This window comes from Anser cygnoides, chromosome 12 (assembly GCF_040182565.1).
Source record: "Anser cygnoides isolate HZ-2024a breed goose chromosome 12, Taihu_goose_T2T_genome, whole genome shotgun sequence".
NCBI lineage: Eukaryota > Metazoa > Chordata > Aves > Anseriformes > Anatidae > Anser > Anser cygnoides.
This window is the reverse complement of record NC_089884.1, coordinates 1327084-1350854: the sequence shown is the minus strand read 5'-3', so window position 1 is coordinate 1350854 and position 23771 is coordinate 1327084. Positions and strand designations below refer to the sequence as shown.

The 23771-nt window shown below is 69.7% G+C and overlaps 4 protein-coding genes across 8 annotated transcripts; 2 read left to right on the top strand and 2 right to left on the bottom strand.

The window, feature by feature from the left end:
- Nucleotides 1-98: 98 nt before the first annotated feature.
- DBNDD1 (dysbindin domain containing 1) lies at nucleotides 99-3316 on the bottom strand. 2 transcript variants are annotated; one of them, XM_067004271.1, is made up of 4 exons: nucleotides 3137-3316; nucleotides 1018-1164; nucleotides 748-888; nucleotides 99-658 (listed from the first exon to the last, which is right to left on the bottom strand). In XM_067004271.1, the coding sequence occupies exons 1-4, from the start codon at nucleotides 3165-3167 to the stop codon at nucleotides 498-500; spliced, it is 480 nt and encodes a 159-aa protein (XP_066860372.1). In that variant the 5' UTR covers nucleotides 3168-3316; the 3' UTR covers nucleotides 99-497. The 2 variants fall into 2 exon arrangements, with proteins under 2 accessions (XP_066860372.1, XP_066860373.1); XM_067004272.1 differs by lacking the exon at nucleotides 3137-3316 and adding an exon at nucleotides 2201-2559.
- Nucleotides 3317-3466: 150 nt separating this feature from the next.
- GAS8 (growth arrest specific 8) lies at nucleotides 3467-11519 on the top strand. 4 transcript variants are annotated; one of them, XM_067004267.1, is made up of 12 exons: nucleotides 3467-3484; nucleotides 3992-4081; nucleotides 5085-5282; nucleotides 5474-5680; nucleotides 6219-6273; nucleotides 6886-7091; nucleotides 7379-7546; nucleotides 7916-8002; nucleotides 8263-8349; nucleotides 9199-9408; nucleotides 10882-10947; nucleotides 11220-11519. In XM_067004267.1, exons 2-12 carry the CDS (start codon nucleotides 4067-4069, stop codon nucleotides 11367-11369), a joined length of 1449 nt encoding a protein of 482 aa, XP_066860368.1. In that variant the 5' UTR covers nucleotides 3467-3484; nucleotides 3992-4066; the 3' UTR covers nucleotides 11370-11519. The 4 variants fall into 4 exon arrangements, with proteins under 4 accessions (XP_066860368.1, XP_066860367.1, XP_047931113.1 ...); XM_067004266.1 differs by lacking the exon at nucleotides 3467-3484 and adding an exon at nucleotides 3687-3817; XM_048075155.2 differs by lacking the exons at nucleotides 3467-3484; nucleotides 3992-4081 and adding an exon at nucleotides 4503-4519.
- On the bottom strand, nucleotides 11501-17294 carry LOC106046591 (cadherin-1-like). The gene is given in 16 exon segments (XM_067004265.1): nucleotides 11501-11672; nucleotides 11895-12030; nucleotides 12168-12307; nucleotides 13803-14026; nucleotides 14271-14495; nucleotides 14595-14737; nucleotides 14844-15088; nucleotides 15177-15362; nucleotides 15460-15588; nucleotides 15689-15864; nucleotides 15985-16129; nucleotides 16205-16287; nucleotides 16290-16359; nucleotides 16497-16640; nucleotides 16755-16859; nucleotides 17075-17294. Coding segments are annotated over 15 exon segments (2175 nt in total). The 5' UTR covers nucleotides 16794-16859; nucleotides 17075-17294; the 3' UTR covers nucleotides 11501-11582.
- Nucleotides 17295-17408: 114 nt separating this feature from the next.
- On the top strand, nucleotides 17409-23321 carry LOC106046592 (B-cadherin). The gene is made up of 15 exons (XM_067004244.1): nucleotides 17409-17605; nucleotides 19353-19498; nucleotides 19594-19704; nucleotides 19933-20088; nucleotides 20163-20307; nucleotides 20459-20634; nucleotides 20717-20845; nucleotides 20918-21103; nucleotides 21180-21424; nucleotides 21500-21642; nucleotides 21846-22070; nucleotides 22156-22374; nucleotides 22455-22585; nucleotides 22655-22798; nucleotides 22872-23321. Exons 1-15 carry the CDS (start codon nucleotides 17509-17511, stop codon nucleotides 23082-23084), a joined length of 2466 nt encoding a protein of 821 aa, XP_066860345.1. The 5' UTR covers nucleotides 17409-17508; the 3' UTR covers nucleotides 23085-23321.
- Nucleotides 23322-23771: the final 450 nt, after the last annotated feature.

The window sequence follows — 23771 nt, the reverse complement described above, 5'->3', positions numbered from 1 at the left end:
GGTCCCCTCTAAGCCGCCCCCACCTCTTGCAGCCCCCCCCCCCCCCATCTGGGGGTCGCATCCCCCCCTTTCCCCCAGTGACGGGGCAGAGCCGTGGCCATGGGTCGCTCGGTTTTACCGGTACACACAGCTGCTACATGGTGGCGGGTGGTACAGCACGGGCACCGCGCGGCTCCTGGCCCCGCCGAGCCAGGGCTCCCCGGGGGGCCAGGACCACGGCGGAAGGGAGGTGGGGGCCGGGCAGCGTGGCCCCCTTTGTGCTACAGGGCCGGGAGGGGCCGCTTCCCCCTCCCCACCAGGCCACCGGCTTTGGCATCGCTTGGTACCCACGGGCTGGGGCTGCCCCCGCCGCCCAGGGCCACCCCCAGCACCCCAGCAGCGAGTCCTTCGCCCCGCACGGCTTTTCCCAGGCGGGGCACGGGGAACGCGGTCGGAAAAGGCCGAGGATGAGGCGCAGGGCCCGTCCCCGGGCCCGTCCCCACCGCCTGGGGCAGCTCCTACTCCTGCTGCGGCCGCTCCACCGCCAGGAAGGCGTCCACGGCGCCCGGCTGCAGCTCCGAGTCGCTGAGGTGCTTCTTCTCCCGGCCCTGCTCCCGCGCGCGGGTCCAGGAGGGCGAGCGCAGGTACCCTGCCCGCGGCATGGCCTGCGGGTGCAGCCCTGCGGGGACAGCAGGCTCAGCCCGTGCCCCCCCACCCCTCCCACGGGGGGACGGCAGCGGGACGGGGCGCGGGCGGCCAGTCGCTCACCGCTGGGCGATTCTCCGGCCGCGTTCTCCTCGTCGGAATCGGCGAAGACCTCGGCCAGCTCCTGGTCCGACATGTCGGTCAGCTCCGTCAGGTCGAGCAGGTCGAAGTGCACCTCCAGCGAGGACACGCTGCTCAGCGGCTCTGCGGGCAGCGGGACAGGGGTGGGCTGGGGGCCCTGGGGGGAGCCGAGGGTGCTGGGCGGGGACCCAGGGAGGGACGAGGGGCTGAGGGGGACAGTGACCAGTGTGTGTGTGGGGGGGGCGCACTCACGTCTCCGCTCGGTGACCTGCAGCAGGCTGGCGGTGGGGATGGGGATGCCGCCCTGCTCCTCCACGGGGACGTCGGGGGCCTCCTCAGCCGTGCCGGGGACAGGGGTCCCCGCCGTTCGCTCCGGGGCCGGCGTCTCCTTGCCCAGCTCTGCAGAACCGGCACCTGCCACGTTGGTGCGGGGCCGGGGCAGCGACGGCAGCTCCCTCCCGCGGCCCCGCCGCCTGCCTGGGGCTCCCCGGCCGAGGGGGCTGTGGGTCCCCAGCCCCGGGACCCCCGCGGAACAGGCAGCGCTCCGAGGCAGCTGCCGTGGGCCCCGCCAGCCCCGGTGCCGGCAGACCCCCCCCGCCCCTCGCAGCCCCTTTGTGTCGGCGAGACAAAAGCGCAGCCTGTTCGGAGGCCGGAGCCCAGACAAGAGGCGTTTTGTCTCCTGGGGGGGAACGGGCAGACACGGCACGGTGCGTGCTGGGCGGCCCCCCTGGGGGGGGGGGGCAGCCGGGGCTGGGCTGGCTCCGAGCACGGCCAAGAGACCCCCCCCAGTGCGTGGGGTGGCACCAGGCACCGCGGTGGCACCCACAGCCCCCAGCCCGCCCGGTGTCACGGCTGCAGGTGCACAGAGCCAGCCGCGTGCCACTGGGCCCCGCCACCGGTTTGCTGCCAGGTGAGATGGCACGGGGCACGGGGACGGGCTCGTCGGGATGGGGGGGTCACCTCCTCCCCCCCCCCGGGAGGTGGCAGCGTGGCGGGGCAAGGGGCAGAACCCCCCCACCACCACCACCCAAAGGAGACAGCACAAGAAAGGGGGAATTTCAGGGAATTTCAGGGACATTTGGCTCCGGTGCTGGGCACAGAGGGCAGCAGGCAGCCCGTGTGCCTGCCCCGACAGCGGCTGCCCCGTGCCCTGGCCGGGACGGGGTGCCCACCGGTGCCACCACCTTCCCTCCAGCAGGGAAACTGGGTCCCCACCCCGCTCCTCATCCAGGAGCAACCCCGTACGCACCCGTCCCCAGCCCCGGGGGAGACTCGGGGCTGCCCCCCGCCACCACCCCATGCACCATGGCCCCGGTGGGTGACGTCCCCGCTCCCCCCCCGGTGCAGCCCCCCACCCACCGGGGCGCTGCTCCCTGCCGCAGCAATCCCCCGTGGCCCCCCGCGCCGCCGGGCTTCGGCCGCCGCTCGGGCTCACCGGCGAGGAGCGGGGGCCGGCGGCAGGGCTCGGCGCGCTGCTGACTCACGTCAACCGCAGGGTGAGACAGCACCGGGCTCCGGCCACCCCAACCGGGGGGGGGCTCCGGCCGCCTCGACGGGTCCCCGACCCCGCCGAAGGGCCGGGCGCGGCGGGAGGGCACGGCGGGCTCGTGGCCGGGGCGGTGGCACCGCCGCGTGCGGGGCACACGCAGGAGGGGCGGGCGCGCGCGGGAGCTGCTCGACGCCACCGGCGTGACCCCGCTGCGGTGCCGGGGCCCCCCCCCGGCCGCACCCCCAGGGCCACCACCGCCGTCCCCGGGTGCTGCAGGCGGGCGGCAGCCCCAGCACCCCCGTGTCTGAGGGTGCCCCCCGCACACCTCGCCCCCTGCCCCGGGTGAAGCCCCCCCCACCCCCCCGGTAACGCGGGGCAGGGGGCTGAGACGTGCCCCCCCCCCCGGGTCCCCCGCCCCGCTGACACCCCCCTGCACACCCTCACACTCCCCTGGTGCACGTATGCACCCCCTGACACACCCCCTGCACCCCCCCCATTGCACACCCCCCCTTGCACCCCCCCCTTGCACACCCACCCCTTGCACACCCACCCCCCTTGCACCCCCCCTTGCACACCCACCCCTTGCACTCCCCCCATTGCACACCCACCCCCTTGCACACCCCCTTTGCACACCCCCCTTGCACACTCACCCCCCCTTGCACACACCCACCCCTTGCACACACACCCCTTGCACACACACCCCTTGCACACACACACCCCTTGCACACCCCCCCTTGCACACACCCACCCCTTGCACACCCCCCCTTGCACACCCACCCCCGTCCCCCCGAGCCCCCCCGTCCCCCGCTGCCGCCCCCCGGGGCCCCGGCGATGGGCTCGCCGCTGCCTTTGCCCCCCCCCCCCCGCCCCATCCCCGCTCACCTGCGGTGCCGCCCGCTCCCGGAGCCTCCATGGGCCGGACCGGGCCGGTGCCGGTGCCGGTGCCGGTGCTGGGCGGGGCGGGCCCGGTGCCAGCCCGCAGCCCGCACGCTCCTGCCCGCCGCGGCGGGGGCGGGGATGGGGGCGGTGCGGGGGCGGGGGCCGGGCCCGGGGCCGGGGGGGGCGGCTCATCCTGCCCGGGGGGGGGGGCGGCGGGCACCGGGACCCGGAGCGGACAGACCGGGGGCTGCGGGGGGGGGCACCGGAGGGGTGCGGGGCACCGGGAGCGAGGCGGGGCCTCGAGCACCGGGGGGCTCCCGGTGCGGGGGTCCCGCGGCTGCGGATCCGGGGGTGCTGAGGGGCCCCGGGGATGCACCGGGGGGGGGGGACCGGGACGCACCGGGGCGGGGCGCGGGGGGCCCGTGGGGCGGCGCGGGGCTCCCGGAGGGCCGAGGGGCCCCGCGGGCCGCAGCGCAACCGCTCCGGAGCGGGGGTGCCGGGGGGCAGCGGGGCCGGGACCCGGAGCGGCGGCGGCCGGGGCTGGGCCGGGCCCGGAGCGGGCCCCGCCGCCGTTACCGGGGCCGGGCCCGCGTTGCTGGGGGGGGCGGGGCCTCCGCCGCGCAACTCTCGCGAGAGCTGCCCGCGCGTTGCCGGGGAGACGGCGGCGCGGCCCCGGCCGCCATGGTGGGGACCGGGGCCGGGACGGGGGGACCGGGGGGGGGGCGGGACCGGGGGACGGGGCCCGGCGGTGGGGGAGCCCCGTGGGGTCCGGGCGCGGCGCCGAGGGGCCCCCGGTCCCCCCGCCCGTCCCGGCGCTCCCTCCCCGCGTAACGCGCTCCGTGCCCTTCGTTTCCTCAGGCGCCCAAAAAGGCCGGGAGAAAGGGGAAGGGCGGCAAGGCCCCGGCCGTGGCGGACGCCTCGGGCCCCGAGGAGATGAGCAGGGAGCAGGTAACGGCCCGGCCCCGGGGCTGCCGCCTGTGGGGCCCTGCCGGCCGGGCAGGGGGGGGTGGCGGGCGGCGGGGGCCGTGGGGACCCGCTCGGTGCCCGGTCCCGTGCCCGACTCACGGCGGGGCTGGGCCTGCGGCCCTCACAGAGCCCGCTCGGCGCTTCTGCTGCGGGGAGCAGCCCCCTCGGCACGCCCGTGCTGCTGTGCCACGGCCTGCTGCTCTCCTCCTTGGCCTCGCACCGTCTTTGCCCTCGTCCCTTAACCGTGGAGCCCTGTTCTCCCGTGTCAGCGTCCTGCTAGCGTGGAAATGCCCTGGGAAAGGTGCCTCTGATGGGGGTCCATTATCTGAGCAAGCGTTTTGTGGCGTTTCCTTCAGAAAGTGACCTGGCTGGCCAGTTCTGCTGGAATTGGTTTCCCTCTGCATTCAGTGCCTTTCTGGGGTGAGCGGGCTCATCTCCACGGGTGGCTGCACTTGTTCTCAGCCGTACGATCCCTCAGCCTGCAGCACTCTCAGCACGTCCCAAATCACGCTGTGCTAGGGGCAGGAGGCTTCCCTAGGGGCAGCGAGGGCAGGCCACGGCCGCCCAGCGTGGGCCTGTTGTGCTGGGTGCCTAACAAGCATAGGAGGGGACGGTCCTGACCTGGGCAATCGCACTCCCAGGAGAAGATCTTGCATGTCTCGGTATTATCTAGCATCTGAGAACGTGTTACTGGCGACTGGGAGACAGAATGCCCGAGCCCTGGCTGCTTAGGGTAGGAGGAGATTTTGTCGCTCCTTTTCCAGAGGCCAGTGGGTCACTGTCATGTCCTGGGCTCTCCCCACCCCATCCCCACTTTTTGTCCTCCCCTCCTCTGTCCCATTAGAGGCTACCGTGTTCTGCAGGCTTACAACAGAGCTCACCACGGATATCTTGAGAAGAACTTTGAGTCGGCACGTTTTTCAGGGGAGCCATCTGTCCCAGGCCTCCTTTTCCCACTACCTGCCTCCCTCTCTTGGCTTTGCAGCTGGGGGAGCACATCGTGCGTCTCCGGCAGGAGCTGGATCGGGAGCGGGAAGAGCGCAACTACTTCCAGCTGGAGCGCGACAAGATTCACACCTTCTGGGAGATCACCCGCCGGCAGCTGGAGGAGAAGAAAGCAGAGCTGCGTAACAAGGACCGCGAGATGGAGGAGGCGGAGGAGCGGCACCAAGTGGAGATCAAGGTGGGAGGATGAAACGGCTGGGACGTGTGCGTGCCCTGAGCCCTGGGTGAGAGGCAGCAGGTCCGAGGAGGTGAGGGACGGGGGCAGAGGAGGAGCTGGGCAGGATACAAGCCAGGAGCATCTCGGCCAATATCCCAGCTTCAGGTGTTTTCCTGCTGACACCCGTCACCTGCTCTCTGGCCTGTCTCTAGGTTTACAAGCAGAAGGTGAAGCACTTGTTGTACGAGCACCAGGGAAACCTCACGGAGCTGAAGGCAGAGGGCACCCTGTCCATGAAGCGGGCCCAGAAGGATCACTGGGCCCAGGAGATGGAGCTGCGCAAAGACATGCGCTCCTTAAAGGTGGAGCTGAAGGAGCAAGAGCTGGCCAACGAGGTGGCGGTGAAAAACATGCGCCTGGTAGGTGCCTGGCAGGGCAGCAGGGGCTGGAGCCGCGTGTGAGGTGCCTCTGCTGCAGAGGGAAGCAGTGGGGCTGCTGTCTGAGCCCTCCCAGCCATGGTGTGTGAGCAGGAGACTGTCTCCTCTGCTGTCTTGGTGAGGTGGGAATGGGGTTTCCTGCAGATCCCGGTGTTGGATGTGCTTAGAGGCACTGGAAAGACAGCACAGAATCAGGGAGGAGGGCTTTCTGGGGCAATTTCTGTGAAATCCTTCCTACAGCAGGGCACTAGCAGTGGCTCAAAGCCCCTGAGAACGGCTGGAGAACCTACTGTGCCACTTTGCTCAGATAACGTGGGGTTCATGCCGTGGTGGGAGCCTTTCCCAGGGAGCAGGACGGGTTTTGGCTGCCTGCTGGGGGGGCTCCTGGCTGCTGGAACCCAGGCCCCGTGGCTGGGCCTGGCCTGGAAGCCCGCGGGAACCTCGGGGACCGGGTTGTGTACTGATGCAGTGACCTCAGGATTGAGTTGTCCGCCTCTCACATGAAACTTCTCCCTAACAGAAACAAGAGGAAGAGATCACGCGGCTGTGCAACGACTTCGAGAGACAAGTGAAAGGTCAGGCCGTGCTCAGGTCCCTGTGTCAGCACGCTGGGGAAGGCTCCTCGGAGCCCCACTGCACTCTTGGTTCCGTGGAGCAGAAAGGGGCTGCTTCCCCCTCCCGGTGCTTGCTCCCCGTGCCTGCGGGCTGCCAGGCTGCGTGGCCAGCAGCGCTGCCTGAGCTGAACTCCCAGCCTGGTGGGGACGTGCCATGGAAACGGGGCCAGGAGGGCCGCGAGGGCCGCCTGTCGCACGAGCTGGAGGGTGGAGGCAGGGCTCTCGCTGCTGCCAGCCTGTGTCACTGAGCTCCGCTGCCTGGCTCGGCGGCTGGAGGAGCCCTCGCAGATGGAAGTCCTGGCTCCAGTGCCCCTCTCGGGGGACGCTTCAGGTTCTCACGGGCTGACTTGGAGCTTTTCCATGTCCTTCTTCCAGAATGCTATTTCTGGGCTCTACTCAGTCTGGTCCCAGCGTAACTGCTCTGTATGCTGGTGGCAGCTGCGGTGGGGCTGTTAACGAGTGCCTTGTCCTCGAGTGATGCTGCAGTGGGGTGCACTGGGCTGGTGCTCGCTAACACCAATGCTCTGGGCTGGTGCTTGCTGTCCTCACTCAGCCCCCTGTGCGCTTCCCCAGAGATTGAGGCCAAGTACAGCAAGAAGATGCAAGTGCTGCGGGACGAGCTTGACTTGCGCCGGAAGACTGAGATCCATGAGGTAGAGGAGAGGAAAAACAACCAGATCAGTGAACTGATGAAGAACCACGAGAAGGCCTTCAGTGAGATCAAGAACTACTACAACGATATCACCCTCAAAAACCTGGCGCTCATCAGCTTGCTCAAGGTACTGCCTGCCTGCTCCCTGACCCCGCTGCCGCAGCCCTGGCTTGTAGTGTCACCCGTCCACCATGGGGCTGCTCCTGTGAGGGCTTCACCCGGATCTGGCCAGCTCCCTGGCGGAGGTGCTGGTGCTGTTGTTCTCCTGCACACCGTTAACACACAAAGCCCTCGTGCACAAGGAGATGTGGCCTGCTGGGCCAGCGGTGGGAGGGTGTCCCGACAGCACGAGGAGCTGGGCAGACCCTGCTGCACAGCCCCGCCGGGAGCCAGCGCTCATCTTCCCAAGAACAGGAGCAGATGGAGGAGATGAAGAAGAGAGAGAATCAGCTGGAAAAGGAGAAGGCAGACGTGCTGCTCCAGAACAAGCAACTGAAGGAGCCCCTGCAGCAGGCCCAGGAGCAGGTGTCTGAGCTGCAGAAGAAGTTGGCCCACTATGACATGGACAAGGAGGCTCTGACGGTGAGTCGCCAGCCCTGCTGTGAGCCCCTTTCTGTTCTTCCCTGAGTCACTGCAGCTGTTCCCTGAAGTGCACTCGCTCAGCAGTGACCTCTGCCGCTCAGCAGAGAGCTCTTTGGCCAGATTGCTGAGCAAATGCCCCCAAGTCCCTTTCGGCTCAGTTGTGTGTAAGATCTCAGGTGGGACTCCAGGATTCTGTCAGGAAGAGAGAGAAGCAGCCCCTGCTGCAGAGAGGGGAGGGAGCTGCCGTGGGTGCAGCCTGCGTTTTCTCACCCCTCTCCCTTTGCTGGTCTCTCTCCTCCCTTACCAGAACATGTACCACCCACCCCCTGGAGAAGCTTGCACTCTTTAACTGTCCCTTCCTGCTTGCAGAACACAAAAGCCCGTCTGAAAGTCATCCAGAAGGAACTGAAAGACCTTCAGTGGGAACACGAAGTGCTGGAGCAGCGGTTCAGTAAGGTGAGGGCTGCAGGTGGGTCTGGGCATCCAGTTTCCCTCTTTAAACAGGGTTAGGCACCGGGACTTAGCAGCGGCTGCCTATGCCGTGCTTAGCAAAGGGCTTTCCAAAGCCCTAATCTGGAGCCGCGTGTTAGCTGCCGCTTCCAGCAAAGCTTATCGCGGCTCTGGCATCTCCCGTGCTCAGCAGACAGGCCCAGCCTTGTACTTTGCTGAGCAATCACGCGTGTGCTGATGGTCCCCCCCTGGCCCGCCGGTGACAGGCTGCGGCGCTGGGTCGCGAGAGGATCCGCGCGGAGAGGCTCCCGCTGCAGTGGGGAGAGCCAGGGACAGACTCCCTCGTTCTGCTGGTGCGTGGGTGTCGCTTCCCCTCTCGCCGTGCAGCCTCTTGAAGGAATGTTCTGTTGTCTGAATATCCTCCCAGACTCAGCCTCTCCCTTCCAGCTAACCCAGATAAATGTGTTGAGGCAGAACAGAGCTCATCTGCAATTCGTAGAAATCCCCAGGAATATGAACGTTGATCTGAGGCCTCGTTAACAATCCATCATTAAGGCAGCAACGTATTCAGTGCAGTCAGAAATAGGCTTTGGAGGAGAAATCCTAATTAGGACACTTATTAACTAGCTGTGAGCCAGGGACTCCTGCCAGCTGCAGGAAGGGGAGGAGGAGAGACCCCTGCGTGCCGCAGGCCCCTCTCTGAGCTCTAAAGCAGTGCCTTAGGGCAGAGCACCGGGGAGCCTGGAGTCGGGGCCTGGCCAAGTGGAGAGGGGAGCCTGCGCTGCTTGGGGGGGGCAGCGGGGGCCCATTTTGCTCCCTGCAGGGGCCCAGGAAGGGGGAGGTTTGCGGGGAGCCGAGCTGTTTGGAGGAGAGGTACCTGGGCTACACCGGGGTTTGAACAGCAGGGGCTGTACCGGGGCGGGTGCTGGTGGACGGGGTTCCTGCTGCTGGGGGCGTCCCATGCCGGGGGACGGGGGCAGCAGAGCTGCAGGTGCCGAGGAGGTGCCAGCGCAGCAGGAGGGGGGGAAGCTGCGCTCCGGCACCTGCGTTCCCCGCGGGGTGCAGGTGCCGTGGGGACCGGCCCGGCTCTCGCTGGAGCAGGCAGGGCTGAGCGGCAGGGCCTGTTTGCTCCCAGCCCTGGGCGGCTGCCAGCGAGGGGGGTCCCGGGGGCGGCGTGAAGCCGTGCCGTGTTTTCGGAGCAGGTGCAGGCGGAGCGAGATGAGCTCTACCAGAAGTTCACCAAAGCCATTAACGAGGTGCAGCAGAAAACGGGCTTCAAGAACCTGCTCCTGGAGCGCAAGCTGAAGGGACTCCTCGACATCCTGGAGAAGAAGGAGGTGGAGCTCAGCGAGGTCTTTGCAGCCTCCAACCTCGACCCGGGCGCCCTCTCCTTGGTCTCGCACAAGCTGGAGGTACCGTGTGCTGCCGCAGGGCCCTGCGGAAGCAGTTCTCCCAGCAGGGCTGGCTCTTGAGGGGCAGAGCCTGCTCTGGGGCAGACCTTGGAGTGCGTGAGCGTGGCCAGGTGCTTCGTTCTGGGCAGTGCCAGGGCAGACCCAGGCCGTGTGGCAGGAAACGGAGTCCCCATCCTCCCTGCACCACGGGTATCTGCCCAGGTGGCCAGTCCCCAGCCCTGGGACGCTGCGACAAGCACCTCGGCCTGCTCGGGTGCTGAATGCCCCGTGTGAAGGGCCTGTAACTGTCGTGTCAGTCGTTCCCGGCACTCCCAGGGCTGTGCGCGGTGCCGCAGGGCACTCCGGCTCTCCCTCGAGAGCGAGGCGTGTGGGCGTAGGCGTTTGGCGCTGATCTCTCCCTCAGGTGGAGTCTGTTTGAAGGAGGATGGCCCCGGGCAGGGCAGTGCTCACCAGGTTTCTGTGCTGGCAGGTGGCTCCCGAGCGCACCGCTGAGCAGCAGGCCGCGAGCGGGGCCTGTGAGCGACCCGGGGCGCTCCGATTGCGGGGAGCCACCGCTGGTGAACCTTGCCCATGCTCCTCTCCCGGCCTCTCTGGCCGCGGAGGCAGCGCAGGCTGGATCCCAGAGGCTCTGCAATGCCTGGCGTGCTAAAAATACCTAGGCAGAAAGCCTCAGCACGGTGCGGCGGCTCGGAGACCCACATTCCTGGAGCGTGCAGCAGCAGTAACTGGAGAAGCAGCATTTGTTTCAGGCTGGCTGGAGACGGGACGCAGGTTCCCTCCCCAGCTCGGCCACTGCTTCTCTGGCGCCCTCCTGCTCGCACCGTGCCACCTGCCCCATCCAGGGCCCCTCTGTGCTGGGCGGCAGCGGTGCTCGTGGACTCCCCCTTGCCAGGGCACCTTGGGGATGAGCACGGCAGCGGCCCCGGGCTCCCGGTCGGTACGACAGGCCAGCAGATGTGTCACCTACCGGCAGGTGCCACAGCAGCACGTTGGGAAACATTCCTGGGAAGGCGTCAAGGCGCCGCTGTCTCCCGCAGCTGCTGGGGTCCCTGAATTCCTTTGCTCAGCTGCCTCCAGCCACCGGCGCCTTCTTGGGGAGGCTCTCCCTGTAATTCCCTTGGTGCCGTGACGGCGGGGAGGTGCTGCGGGAGCGGGTGCTGCCGTCCGCCCCCGCTGGCAGCAGGGCAGGTGATGCTGGTGGCGGGGCTGAGCTGGCATTCGTGCTCTCGCTCTGGCAGGTCCCTGGGCCTTGCCTCTGCCCCGGGGCTGGCAGCGCCGGCCCCACGGGGACGGGGCGGTGGCCGCCTGCCCGGCTGTGCCGCGAGCTGCTCTGCTTCAGCCGTGTCCCGGTGCCAGCCCGGCAGCCGCTGCTCCGTGCGCTGTGCTGCGTGCTCCGGCCTGCGGCACGGCCCCAGGTCGATGCGCCCTCGGTGCCAGGCAGCCAAAGCCCTAACGCGCCGCCTCCCCTTGCAGGACGTGCTCAAGTCCAAGAACACCGCCATCGAGGACCTGCAGTTCCAGCTGGCCCGAGTCTGCAAGGTGAGGAAGGGGTCGGGGCATGCGGTGTGAGCCCTGGGGCCGGCCTCGCGCCGAGGGAAGGGAACTCGCAGCGGGCCAGCTGAGCTGCTTCATGCCCCGGAGCGCTGGCCCAGGCTGCGTTGCTCCCCTGTTCCCTGACTTTCCCCTGCAAATCGAGGCCGGTTCGGGGGTCCCCACCCTGCGGGGGGCTGCGGGGACCCTGTGCCCAGGCAAGGAGGGGCTGGGCTGGGCTTCGGGCTGGCGGAGCAGAACGTGGAGCATTTCTCTTCCAGGCGCACAACGACATGCTGCAGACGCTGGAGGCGAAGCTGACGGCTTTTGGGATCCCGCTGGACAACCTGGGCTTCAAGCCCCTGGAGAGCCCGGTGCTGGGCCAGACGTTGGGGCAGGGCCCCGCGGGACTCGTGGCGGTGCCCACCTGACCCCAGGCAGCACCCACGGGTGCTGGCTGTGCTCGGGCGCTCCTGGGGCAGGGAGCAGGGCTGGGCCTGCCTCACGCCACCAGCATCCCACCCCAAGGAAGGTGATTTTTTTTTTTCTTTGAGACTAAGGGTGCTGTTTGAATCCTTTAATGGTGTCAGTCGTGTGGTTCCCCCCCAGCGAGCGGCGGCCCTGCGGGGAGGATGGGCCTTGCCCTAGCTGCCCCGGTACGTTGTGTAGGAGTAGGGGCTGATCAGCAGCGGGATGTGCAGCTTCTGGGCTGGGTCGGTGATAGTGAAGACGACCTAGGGGAGAGCAGAAAGGGGGTGAGGGGGAGAAAGCCCCAGCCACAACCTGCCCCTGTCCCTCTCCCTATCATCTGGGGGCCCTCTGAGCAGGAGAGGGCTGGGGGGAGAGAGCTCCTGCAAGCACAGACACCGCCTCCAGCCCCCCTGCAGCTCCGGCTGTGACCAGGGCTGGCTCCCAGGGCCACCAGGAGCCCCGCGCTCCGCCCTTCGGCCAGGTACCTCCACGAAGGGGTAGAAGCTGGTGTGCCCCAGGCTCTGCCAGTACTCCCCCGTCTCGAAGCGCAGCTTGTAGGTGCCAGCCTTAGCCTGCCCCGGGGGCAGGAGGGGCAGGCAGCGCCCGTCCTCGTCTGTCCACCTGAAAGCAGAAGGAGGCACAAGTCGGCTGGCCCTAAAAGCCTCCCCCCCGTAGCTCTGTCAGCTGGGGGTCTCGGGGGGGTGACAGGGACGGGGCTGGGTGGTGCCAGCACCCTCTGCCGCCGCCTGCTCTCCTACCTCTGCGCCAGCTCCCTCCACTGCGCCCCCGGCTCCTGCAGCTGGGCCAGGCGGAGGGCGAGGCGGGCGGCGGGCAGCCCCGTGGCCGTGTTCAGCACGTGGGTGGTCAGGGAGCCGCGCGGCCTCTCCGTGCCTCCAACCTGCAGCAGGGGAGTGACAAGGGCTGGGGTGCTCCCCGGCAGCACTGCCCCACTGCCCCCCCACCACCACGCTGCGCCTCCCAGCGCTCCACCCCGAGGAGTAATTATTTGGCACGGATAGCGGGGGGCTGAGGGGAACCCGGGGGGGCAGTGCCTGCCCGTGCCATGGGGCCAGCTGCCAGGTCCCAGGGGTGCACCCCGACGCTCCCAAGGGCTGCCTGCGTGCCCAGGGCCCCGCTGCTGCGCACGGCGTGGGCGCCCTGCCCGCCTTTCTGCCTGGAAGGAGGGCTGCCTGCCTGGGGCTGCCGGGCTTCCCCGTTCAGCCCCGTGTCGGTGTGCACCGAGGGGCCACCGCGCGGGCTGGCCTGGCCCCCAGGGAGGAAGCGGCCACGTCCCTGTCGCCTTCCCGGCCTGCACCGATCGCGGTGTCACCACATCACGTGCGGCAGACGTTAACCCTGCAAGTGCTCCGGCGCTGCCTGGGGCAGGCAGCCAGCACGGGGTCGGGGCGCTGCCCCTGGCCGTGCTGGGTGGGGTGAGACCCCCAGAGCTGCCGCAGCTGCTCCTCTGGGGCTGCCCCAAGTGCCTGCCCCTAGCCCAGGGCCGTCTGCGGGCTTTGGCTTCCCAGACCTTCGGGAGGCCCAACAGCAAGCGAGGGCTCCCGGTGGCTTACCTGCGTCTCCTCCATCCTGCTCTGCCAGGTCCCCGTACCCGGTGCCAGCCCGCAGGCTGCCATCCCCTGCCCCGGACACCTTCCCCAGGGAGCTGCCGGGGCCGGGCGCCGCTACCCCAGCACGCTCCTCCCCGGCTGGGCCGGCCGTGCAGGCGGCACACCCCGGTGCCCCGACGGCACCCGTGCTCTGGCGGCACCGCAGCCCCGGGGGCTGGCAGACCCAAGTCCGGCTGGATTTTGGGGATCTTTTTGGCAACCGGGACTGGTTGAGCCACAGTGGAGCTGCCGCCGGCCCAGCCTCCCCCTGCCAAGAGCCCAGAGCGCGTGAGCGGGGCCAGGCACGTGGAGGCTGCGAGGAGCAGTCAGCAGGATCACCGCGGGCAAGCCGTGCTCGTCTGACCTGCCTGCCTCCCGGGGGGCAGCCGCCCGCGGGACGGAGCCCGGCTCCCCTCCTGCACCACTGGGAGGGCCCGGCGCCTCCTCTGCGTGCCGATAACAGGGGTGGCGGTGGCCTGCAGCCCGTGTCCGTCCCTGTGAGCAGCCTGCACCTTCAGGGGCTCTTAGGGGACCACCTGCAGCGAGAGGCTGCTTTGCACCACGGTGCCCGAGCGGGCGGTGAAAGCTACGGGGAGCGCAGAGGCTGAGCGCATGGGGCAGGGGGGGCCGTGCCCAGGACAAGGCTCATCTGCACCTCCAGCCCTGCTGCGGCCATGGAGATCACCCAGGTGAGGGGGGGACAGGGACGGTCACCTCGACGTGGGGGGCGAGGGGGAGAGGGGAAATGGACTCCCCGGAGCGGGCTCGAGTAGGGGAGACAGGTACCATGGTGAAGCTGAAGACGGGAATGTTGTCGATGGCATCCCTGATCTCGACGATGGCCGTGGCAGTGAACGCTCTCTGCTGGCAGTTTTCGGCTGCCCCTTCGCACTCGCACACCTGGGCTTTGACTTGTGTCACCTGCGCCTTGCCCTGGCTGTCCGTCAGCCTCAGGAAGATGCTGTACTCCCCCGGCTCCAGCTCCTTCTGCAGTTTCAGGACCAGCGAGTCTTGTGCGGGAGAGAGAGGGCTTGGGGTCAAGGTGGGTCCCAGCTCCCACATTTGGGGACACCCTCAGCACCCGCAGGGCTTTGCCACGTGGCAGTACCCCATCACGGGGACCGGTAGGAGCTCCAGTGCCAGTGGCATGCAGGGTGGCTCAGAGAGATCCGGCTAGGATGTGGCCCTTGCTCAGTGTCCCCCCACTGCCCTGCGCCACAGGCGGGTGGCTGGGACGGACCCCACGGCACCTACCTTGGCCGGACACCTTGACGGTCCAGTTGGTGCTGGAGCCGTGCTCCAGCGCTGCCTCGAAGGGGTACGTGTTTGGGGGCAGGTCCTTGTCGACGATGGTGAGCGTCTGCTCCTCAGGCTGCCGGCTGCAGATGTCGAAGATCCGGGGCTCCGGCGTGGGCCCGTTGTCGTTCACATCCTGGAGGAGCAGCAGCAGCGTCCCCGTGCCAGTTGCGTCCGGCACCCCTGCAGAGCTGGCTGTTAGCGAGGTGCCCGGAACCCGTCCCCGTGCCCTGCGCGGCCGCCCCGCGGCCCCCGGCTCCCTGCAGCGCGGCGCATCCTCACCGTTGTCCACGGCCAGGACGATGGCCTTGTAGGTGCTGTTGATGGCGTGCACCGACTCCCGGTCCAGCGGCTGGACGGCCGTGACGATGCCGTTCTCGGGGTGGATGGCCAGCCACCCCGCGGGGTCGCTGCCCATGCGGTACCTGGGCAAGCGAGGGTCAGCGGGGGGGCTCCGTGCCCACCCTGGCCCGTGCGGCCAGGTGGGAAGGGGCACGCAGCCCTCGCGCCCCCGCCGCCACCCCCACTCACGTGATCTTGTTCCTCTGATCCTTGTCGGGGTCCTGGGCTGTGTAGGATGTGACCTCGTGCCCCACCGGCAGGTCCTCCGACACCTCCACCCTCTTGACAGGGGGCACGAAGACGGGGGGCTCGTTCACATCCCTGACGAGCACCAGGACGCTGGCCGAGGAGAGCCCGAGGGACACGGAGAGGGGGACTTTGTTCTCCACCGTCACCACGAGGTCGTAGCGGCTCCTGGTCTCGTAGTCCAGGCCCTGGAGGTCGGCAGAGAAGAGCTGGGCTGGAACCAGTGCCGGCGGGGACGCGGCGTGCACGGGGCAGCCCCGCAGCGCCACGACCCACCTTGGCGGTTCTCAGGATGCCGTCGTTGGTGTTGGGGTCGGTGGTGATGCTGAAGGCGCCGTCCTGGTCTCCGCTCTTGATGCGGTAGACGGCTTGCCAGGCCGGGGAGCCCGGCATGTCCAGGTCCGTCACGTGCAGCCTGGCCACCTCCAGCCCCACCTCGTTCTCGTCCACCGTCCCCTCGTACTGTGAGAGGGGGCACAGGGGCGGTCACCTCATGTGGGGGCCGGGGGAGTGGGGGAAGCGACTCGCGGGAGCCGGCTCGGGTGCGGGAGACGGGTACCATGGTGGGGTCGAAGACGGGAATGTTGTCGTTGGCATCCGTGACCTCGATGACGGCCGTGGCGGTGGTGGACAGCCCCCTGCCCTCCTGGTCCGTGGCCTGGACGATCAGCGTGTAGTTGGGGGTGGCCTGCAAGCAGAGCGCACCGCGGTCAGAGGCGCCCCGCTCCCCGCAGCTGGTCCCACCGCGGGGCGCGGGTGCCGGGACGCGGCGCCCACCAGGCGCCCACCTCCTGGTCCAGCCCCGTGCCGAGGACGCTGATGACGCCCTTCTGGGGGTCGATGGTGAACATCTGGTGGTGTGGGCGCGGCGGCTCCTGGCTGACGATGGAGTAGCTGATGATGCCGTTGTCCACGTTCACCGCGTCGTCCGCGTCCGTGGCGTTCACGGTCATCACGGAGGTGCCTGGCACGGGGACGAGCCGGGGAGACGTCACTCACGGGACGAGCCCCGCGGGTGCTGCCGTCGGCCCGGCGCAGCTCCGGCCCGGGGCTCTGCAGCCCCCCTGCCCCCAGCCCCGCGCACCCGGCTTCGCGTTCTCCTCGACGTAGCCGACGAAGACCTGCTTGGTGAAGACGGGCTTGTTGTCGTTCTGGTCTGTCACCGTGATGATGATCTCCATGGGGTCCTCCACGGGCTGCCCGTTGGCCGACACGGCGTGGGAGAAGAGCTGCGAGGGCACCGTCAGTGGCACGGCCCCCTTGGGACCCCCCCAGGTCCCCCCCCGCCCTGGCCCCCCACTCACGACGTATTTCCCAATCTCCTCGCGGTCCAGCGGCTGCGTCACCTCCAGCCACCCCGTCTCACGCTCGATGGTGAAGACGCCCATGGGGGGCTGTCCACCCCCTGCCCCGTGATGCTGTAGAAAACCTTGGTCTCCTTGTCCTTGTTGGATTTGATCTGGCGGCGAGGCGGGGGGCTGTTAGAGGGGGCCTGGCGCTCCGCAGAGGTACCCGCGTCCCCCCCGCGGCTGCTCAGCCCGGCCGCAGGGCATGGTGCTGGCTCAGCCCTCGTCCCCGCACCGTGGGGCTGCGTACCTGCACCAGCCTCATGGGGAAGGGCCCCCGGTGGTTCTCGAGGCAGTTGATGGGGGGGATGACCCAGTCCCTCTTCTGCCTTCGGAGGCCGGGGCCGGACTCGGGGAAGGCCACAACGTCCGCCTGGGTGCTGAGCACCGCGTCCTGAGGGATGGAGAGCAGCGGGAGGGCAGCAGGGCTGTGCTGTGTGGGTTTCCTCTCCCCTCCTCGTGGCCCCTCGCCGATGCGCAGCAGCCCCCAGCCCCCAGAGCGCCCTACCTGCAGGAGGAGGAGGAGGAGGAGGGCGCAGGGTGACATGGCTCCAGCCACTCCGGGTGCTTCGAGCGCTGAACAGGGCCAGGTCCCTGCCCTTGGACTGTGACCCTGGCAAAGTTTCCGGCAACGCCCACGTGGGTGCCAGCGCAGGGGGTGCCAGCCCCCGGCCCCACTGCCGCCCCCGGCCCCACTGCCACCCCCGGCCCCACAGCCTGCCTGGGGAGGATCGGGGCGCGGGGCCGTGCAGGCGGGTGCATGTTCCCGGGGGGTGCCCAGCCCCCGGGCAGCCCCCGTTGGGACGGCGGCTCCGTGCTGCGCCTCGCCTCTCAGCCCCCTGGAGCGGGGGGGCCGCGGCTCTCCACCTCCCACCGCCGGGCACCGGGCACCGGCTGCCGCTGTCCCAACCGGGTGCGCGAGGAGAGCCCGGGGGGGGGCGCACGGAGGTGCCGGGTGCTGCCTGCGGGGCCGCCCGGGGGTACCGGGGGAACGGCAGCGGTGAAACCGGGGAGGACCCGGGGAGGGCCGGGGAGGTACGGAGGCACCGGGAGGGGCGCACGGGGGGACCGGGGACGGCTCGGCGGGGGGGGGGGGGCGGGTGCGGGGCGGGACCGGGCGGGGCGGGGCGGGACCGGGCGGGGCGGGGCGGGGCGGGGCGGGGCGGGGCGGGGGGGGCCGGTCGGTACCTGCGCGGCCGCGGCCTCACCTGGAGCCGCGCGGAGCAGCGGGCGGGGGCGCGGCGCTCGGTAGCGGCGGGGCCATGCGGGGGTCGCGCTCCGGGCTCTGCCCGCTCCTCCTGCTCCTGCTCCTACCGACTGCCGCCGCCCCGGCCCGGCCGTGCGCTCCCCCGGGGCCAGGTAAGCGGCGCCGTCGGGGCGCGGGGAGCATCACCGGGGCGGCGGGGGAGGCTGGGGCTCGGGGCGCCGCCACGCCGGGCGGCACCGGGGCGGCGGGGGCAGGTGGGTTGCTCCGGGCCGGGCTGGGGGCGGCGGAGAGCCCCCCCCCTTGCTGCGGTGCTCGGCCCGGTTCTCCCCTCTCGCCCCCCCACCTTGGGGGCCCGGCGCTAGCCGCGGTGCGGAGCTGGCCGGTGCCCCCCGGGGTGCGGGGCTGGGGCAGCGCTGCGGGGCTGCTGCGCTCCCCCCCGCCCCCCCACCGGGCCGTGGGCTCGCTCCTTTGCTCGCTGGCCGTGCCCCCGGCGTCGCGGGGCTGCCCCCTTCCAGGCTGTGGGATGGTCGTGGCCCCCCCTCCGCGGGCCGGGGGGGGCTGTGGCGGTGCCGCTCGGGCCCCGTCGGCTGATGCCGGCGCCTCCGGTCGGCGGAGAGCGGCTGGGAGCCGCCGGGCAGGGCGGGACCCCGCGGGTCGGTGCCAGGCGCCGGGCTGCCGCTGGGACCGGGCGCCCCGGGGCCCCCTTCTCCGGTACGGGCGGGGGGCTCGGGGGCACGGCGGGGCGGCAGGGGCCGGCTCCCGGTGCCGGCTCCCGGTGCCGGCGGGGCTGCCCGCCGTGTTTACTCGTCGGCATCCCCGGGGAACGGGGCTGCTCGGGAACCGCGGCCGCAGGCAGCGCTCCCCTAATGGCTGCGGAGCGCTGAAAGCTCTCGCCCTGAGAGCTCTCGCCGTGCCAGCCCTGACCTCAGCCCGCCCGGCTGCCGAGCGCCGCGGGCAGCTCCTGCCAGGCCGGGGCCGGGGGCAGGGGCTGTGGGGCCGGCCGGGGGACTGCAGCCCCTCCGTGGGAGCCCGTGGCCGGGAGCCCACCCGGGCTCGGCTCCATCACCAGGCCCCACGGAGGCGGGCAGGGTGCCGAGGAACCCCGGGGGCATGGCGGGGGGAGCCTGGTGCTGGAGCGGGGCTGTGGCCCCCGGCCCCACAGCAAGGGCTGGCTCCTTGTGCCCTGGCGTGGCCGTGGCCTTCGTGGCGTGGCTGTAGCCATTCCAGCCCCAGCACCATCCCCGACCGCCAGCCAGGGCTGCCCTGGAGGGGCTGCCAGGGCTTCCCTCCAGGTACCAGCTCTGCCCCAGCGTGGGGTTGAGGGGACCCCCCGGGGATCTGCTCCCCCAGCCCAGGACCTGCTACGCCCGCGGGGCACAGCTCTCCTCGCCCTGCTTCCATCTAGCGCCCTGCTCCCGGCAGCCTCTCGGCCAGTGTGGCCGGGGCAGGCTTAGCGCTGCTAATCCCCTAATCCTGCGGTGCTGCTGGGGGTGCTGGGGCTGGGCCCGGCATGGCGCGGGGGCGCAGCATGGCTTTGGGTGCAGGGCCCTGCTGCAGTGCGGGTCCCAGCCTGGGGCGGGGGGGGGGGGGGGGGGGGCAGAAGCAGGCGGTGACACACGGAGGTGGGAGGCGCGGGGCAGGGCCCTGCGTGCCCAGGAATTTCCCCGTCATCTCCGAAACAAAGCCAAAGCCAAGCTCCTGCCCGCCCCCAGTGCCGGGAACCACTCCTGCCTCCCCCTCCTGATCCTAATCCCCAGGGCTCAGCCGGGCTGGCCTGGCCGGGAGCTCCCAGGGCCACGCAGGGGGCACGTGGGGCTTGGGGACCAGCCCCAGCATGGCTGGGGTGGGGGCAGCAGGTTGGGTCCCCTCCCCGGCCACCCTGACCCTTCTCCCTCACAGCAGCCTTTGGGGATGGCACGATGCGGTATGAGGATGAGGAGCCCCATGCAGGAGCGGTGGCACCGAGGCACCCTGGGTGGCTGCCTGTGACTCCCCAGGACGCCACCAGCCAGCCGGTCCCCGTGCGGAGCCGGCGCTCCCTGCAGGTAACGCTCCCGGGCAGCCCCCCCCAGGCAAACACCCTCATCCCCCAGACCTTCCCCGTGTGGCTGCTCCCTCACCCTGCTCTCCTTCCCACCAGGAGGTCCCTGATGTCCCCGGCGCTCTGAGGAGGCAGAAGAGGGACTGGGTGATCCCTCCCATCAAGGTCCCTGAAAATGAGAGGGGCCCGTTCCCCAAAAAGCTGGTTCAGGTACGGAGGGGGCCCGGAGGCATGGGTGGGTGCCCTGGGGTAGGGTGATGTTCTAGCTGCGCCCATCACCATTGCGTCTGGGCAGGCATCTGGAGCTGGGCATGGATGTGTGCGCCGAGGGCTGCAGAGGTGCAGGCCACGGGCGTGGGTCCCGCACCCAGGACAGGGTGCGGTGCCATGGGGGGGCTGCCGAGCCCCAGCACTGAGCGCTGCGGCGCACCCTGCCAGATCAAATCCAACCGGGACCGGGAGGCGAAGATCTTCTACAGCATTACGGGGCAGGGGGCGGACACCCCCCCCGAGGGCATCTTCACTATCGAGAAAGAGACGGGCTGGATGAAGGTGACGCAGCCGCTGGACCGGGAGCACATGGACAAATACCACGTAGGTGCCAGCTGGGGGACGGGACGCTGGGGCAGGCGCTGTGCCAGCTCTCTGCTCACCCCTCTGCCCCGCAGCTCTTCTCCCACGCCGTGTCCGAGAACGGCAAACCCGTGGAGGAGCCGATGGAGATCATAGTGACGGTGACAGACCAGAACGACAACAAGCCCCAGTTCACGCAGGAGGTGTTCAGGGGCTCCGTGCCCGAGGGTGCTTTGCCAGGTAGGGCCGGTGCCACGGTGGTTTGGGTGTGGCGTGGCCCCGTGGGGAAACTCTGCCTCCTGCTGGATATGTTCTTGGAGAGTCCCAGGACTGTTCCTCTTGGGGACATGGGTGCCCTGTCCCTCCTTCACATGGATGCCCCATCCCACAGGCACCTCGGTGATGCAGGTGAATGCCACGGATGCAGATGATGCTGTGGAAACCTACAACGGTGTCCTTGCCTACTCCATCCTCAGCCAGGAGCCACGGGAGCCCCATCCCCACATGTTCACCGTCAACAGGGCCACCGGCACCCTCAGCGTCATTGCCAGCGGCCTCGACCGCGAGGTGGGACCTGCGGCACCGTGGGGGTGGCGCTGACACCGAGTGGGCTGCGGGGTGCTGATGGGTGTCTGTCTGCCCCCCGCAGCGCGTGCGGGAGTACACGCTGACTGTGCAGGCGGCCGACCTGGATGGCGAGGGGCTGACCACAACAGCACTGGCCGTGATTGAGATCACAGACGTGAATGACAATGCCCCCGAGTTTGACCCCAAAACGGTAACGTGGCTGTTGGGCAGGCAGGGTGGGCCAGGCACGGTGAGCTCGGTGCTGACGGTCCCCAATGCACAGTACGAGGCGGCCGTGCCGGAGAACGAGGCCGGGCTGGAGGTGGCCCGGCTGCTCACCACGGACCTGGACGAGCCCCAGACGCTGGCGTGGCGCGCCGTCTACTCCATCGTGCGCGGCAACGAGGGCAGCGCCTTCGCCATCACCACCGACCCTGCCAGCAACGAGGGCGTCCTGCGGACGGCCAAGGTGCGTGTCCCGCGCTCGTCCCTGCGGTGCGGCCACCCGCCCTGCGTGGTGCTGCCCGTCCCGTCCCCTCCTGCAGGCTCTGGACTACGAGGCCAAGCGGCAGTTTGTGCTGCACGTGGCCGTGGCGAACGAGGCCCCCTTCGCCGTCAAGCTGCCGACGGCCACAGCCACGGTGACGGTCAGCGTGGAGGATGTGAACGAGGCACCCGTCTTTGACCCCCCCGTGCGGCTCGCCCAGGTGGCGGAGGACGCGCCACTGGGGCAGCCCCTCGCCTCCTACACGGCCCAGGACCCCGACAGAGCCCAGCGGCAGCGCATCAAGTGAGCGGGGCTGGGGTTGGGGCTGGGGGGGTCCTGCTGGCATGTCCCTGTGGGACCAACCCCTCTGTCCCGCAGGTACGTGGTGGGCAGCGACCCTGCGGGCTGGCTGGCCGTGCACCCGGAGAACGGGCTCATCACGGCGCGGGACCACCTGGACCGCGAGTCGCCCTTTGCCAAGAACAGCACCTACACGGCCGTGCTGCTGGCCGTGGACGACGGTGAGGCGCGGTGGCCATGAAAGGAGCCCTTGTTCCTGCCGGGTGCTGTCCCACGTGAGGGACACGTGCTCCTGGTGTCACGGGGGTGCCGCATCCCGGCTCGCTCCCTTGGGCAGGGAGCGGTGCCCGTGTGGTCTGGTCCTTGGGGGTGGGAGGGAGACCCTGCTCTCGGGGTCCCTTGCCAGCCCTGCTCCTCTCGGCAGGTTCTCCCCCCGCCACGGGCACTGGCACCCTGCTCCTCACCCTGCTGGACGTGAATGACCACGGCCCTGAGCCTGAGCCCCGCAACATCGTTGTCTGCAACCGCAGCCCCGTACCCCAGGTCCTCACCGTCATCGACAGGGACCTGCCCCCCAACACGGGTCCCTTCCGTGCCGAGCTGAGCCACGGCTCGGGGGACAGCTGGGCGGTGGAGGTTGGTGACACAGGTAACGCAGGGGCTGGGCACGATGGCTGCCTTAGCTGCCGTGGGGGTAGGCACCCCAGGTCACCCACGTCACTCATCTCACGCAGGCGACACCGTCACCTTGCGGCTGACGGAGCCGCTGGAGCAGGAGGAGTACAGCGTCTACCTGCGGCTCTTCGACCGCCAGGGCAAGGACCAGGTCACCGTCATCAAGGCGCAAGTGTGCGACTGCCAGGGGCGGGTGGAGAGCTGCGCCTACGAGCCGCAGACGGCCAGCGGCGTGCCCATCATCCTCGCCGTCCTGGGCGCCCTCCTGGCTTTTCTGAGTGAGTGGGGGGGGGGGAAGGGGCTGCACCCCACCTGTGGGTGCAGGGGTCCCCCCACTGATGCCGCTCCTCTCCCGCAGTCATCCTGCTGCTGCTGCTGCTCTTTGTGAGGAGGAGGAAGGTGGTGAAGGAGCCGCTGCTGCTGCCTGAGGACGACACGCGGGACAATGTCTTCTACTATGGGGAGGAGGGCGGGGGCGAGGAGGACCAGGTGGGTGCTGGGGACGGGGGGTCCCTGTGCCACCGTGGGCTGGCTTGACCCCGCGCTGTCCCCACGCAGGACTACGACCTGAGCCAGCTGCACCGTGGCCTGGATGCCCGCCCCGAGGTGATCCGCAACGACGTGGCCCCCCCGCTGATGGCGGCCCCCCAGTACCGGCCCCGGCCCGCCAACCCCGAGGACATCGGCACCTTCATCGACGAGGTGAGCCCCTTCCCCTGCTGCGGGGCCCTGGGGCAGCTCCAGCCCCCGCTGAGCTCCTCCTCTGCCCCCCCAGAACCTGAAGGCGGCTGACACGGACCCCACGGCCCCCCCCTACGACTCCCTGCTGGTGTTCGACTACGAGGGCAGCGGTTCGGAGGCCGTCTCGCTCAGCTCCCTCAACTCCTCCGACTCCGACCAGGACCAGGACTACGACTACCTCAACGAATGGGGCAACCGCTTCAAGAAGCTGGCGGAGCTCTACGGCGGCGGGGAGGACGATGAGTAGGGCCCCCCCGGCCCCCCGTGCTGCCGCTCCTGCTGCCGAAAGCCTTACCCCTGCCTGTGCCTTGGGGCCGGCGCTGCCCCCTCCCTCCCGCACTCCCTGTGATGCCTTCTGCGTCCGCTGAAGCGGCCTCAGCTTCCTCCTGTGTATTTTTTAATGAAATAAATGTAGTGTGATGATACAGATGGGCTAAGCTGGGTTATGTAGAAGTTTTAATAAAGGATGTGGATTTCTTTTTTAGATCCTCCTGTCTCTGTGTAGTTTTGTGGCCCTGGAGAAGTGCCGGGGGGCCCTGCTCTCCTCCTGCCTGTTTGGCTGGGGACCTGCAGCATCACCACCGGGGTGCAGCCCCCCCCAGGCAGTGGGGTCTCTCCCCAGAGCTGTCCCCGTCCCCATGGGGGGGGACAAAGTGGATCCTAGGAAAGCAGGTGATGGTGCTGGGAGGGCATGGGGCCAGCCCAAGGGTGTCTTATGTCCCCCTCCCATCCCCACGCACACCGTGCTGGCATCCTTGGGCAGGGCTGGTCCCTGAGCTCCCCATCCCCAGCGCCCCCCCCCCCCCCGCTGCCCGCAATCAGCAATAAGCGCTAACAGCGCTGCAGTAACAGAGCCGAGAGCTTCCCCTGGGGCAGCGGGTGCCGGGGGGGTGCTGCCCGCTTCCCTGCGGCGGGGGCTCAGCCCCCGACCCTG

Excerpts from the sequence above, each read along its gene's own strand:
- DBNDD1 (XM_067004271.1), bottom strand. The coding sequence starts at position 3,167 with ATGGAGGCTCCGGGAGCGGGCGGCACCGCAG. Across the intron at positions 889-1,017 it reads GCAGGTCACCGAGCGGAGAC|AGCCGCTGAGCAGCGTGTCC; the intron begins GTGAGTGCGCCC and ends CGCTGCCCGCAG. Across the intron at positions 659-747 it reads GGCCGGAGAATCGCCCAGCG|GGCTGCACCCGCAGGCCATG; the intron begins GTGAGCGACTGG and ends CTGTCCCCGCAG.
- GAS8 (XM_067004266.1), top strand. Across the intron at positions 5,283-5,473 it reads GGCACCAAGTGGAGATCAAG|GTTTACAAGCAGAAGGTGAA; the intron begins GTGGGAGGATGA and ends GCCTGTCTCTAG. Across the intron at positions 7,547-7,915 it reads TGGACAAGGAGGCTCTGACG|AACACAAAAGCCCGTCTGAA; the intron begins GTGAGTCGCCAG and ends TCCTGCTTGCAG.
- LOC106046592 (XM_067004244.1), top strand. The coding sequence starts at position 17,509 with ATGCGGGGGTCGCGCTCCGGGCTCTGCCCGCTCCTCCTGCTCCTGCTC. Across the intron at positions 20,308-20,458 it reads GCCCGAGGGTGCTTTGCCAG|GCACCTCGGTGATGCAGGTG; the intron begins GTAGGGCCGGTG and ends CCCATCCCACAG. Across the intron at positions 22,586-22,654 it reads GCGGGGGCGAGGAGGACCAG|GACTACGACCTGAGCCAGCT; the intron begins GTGGGTGCTGGG and ends GTCCCCACGCAG.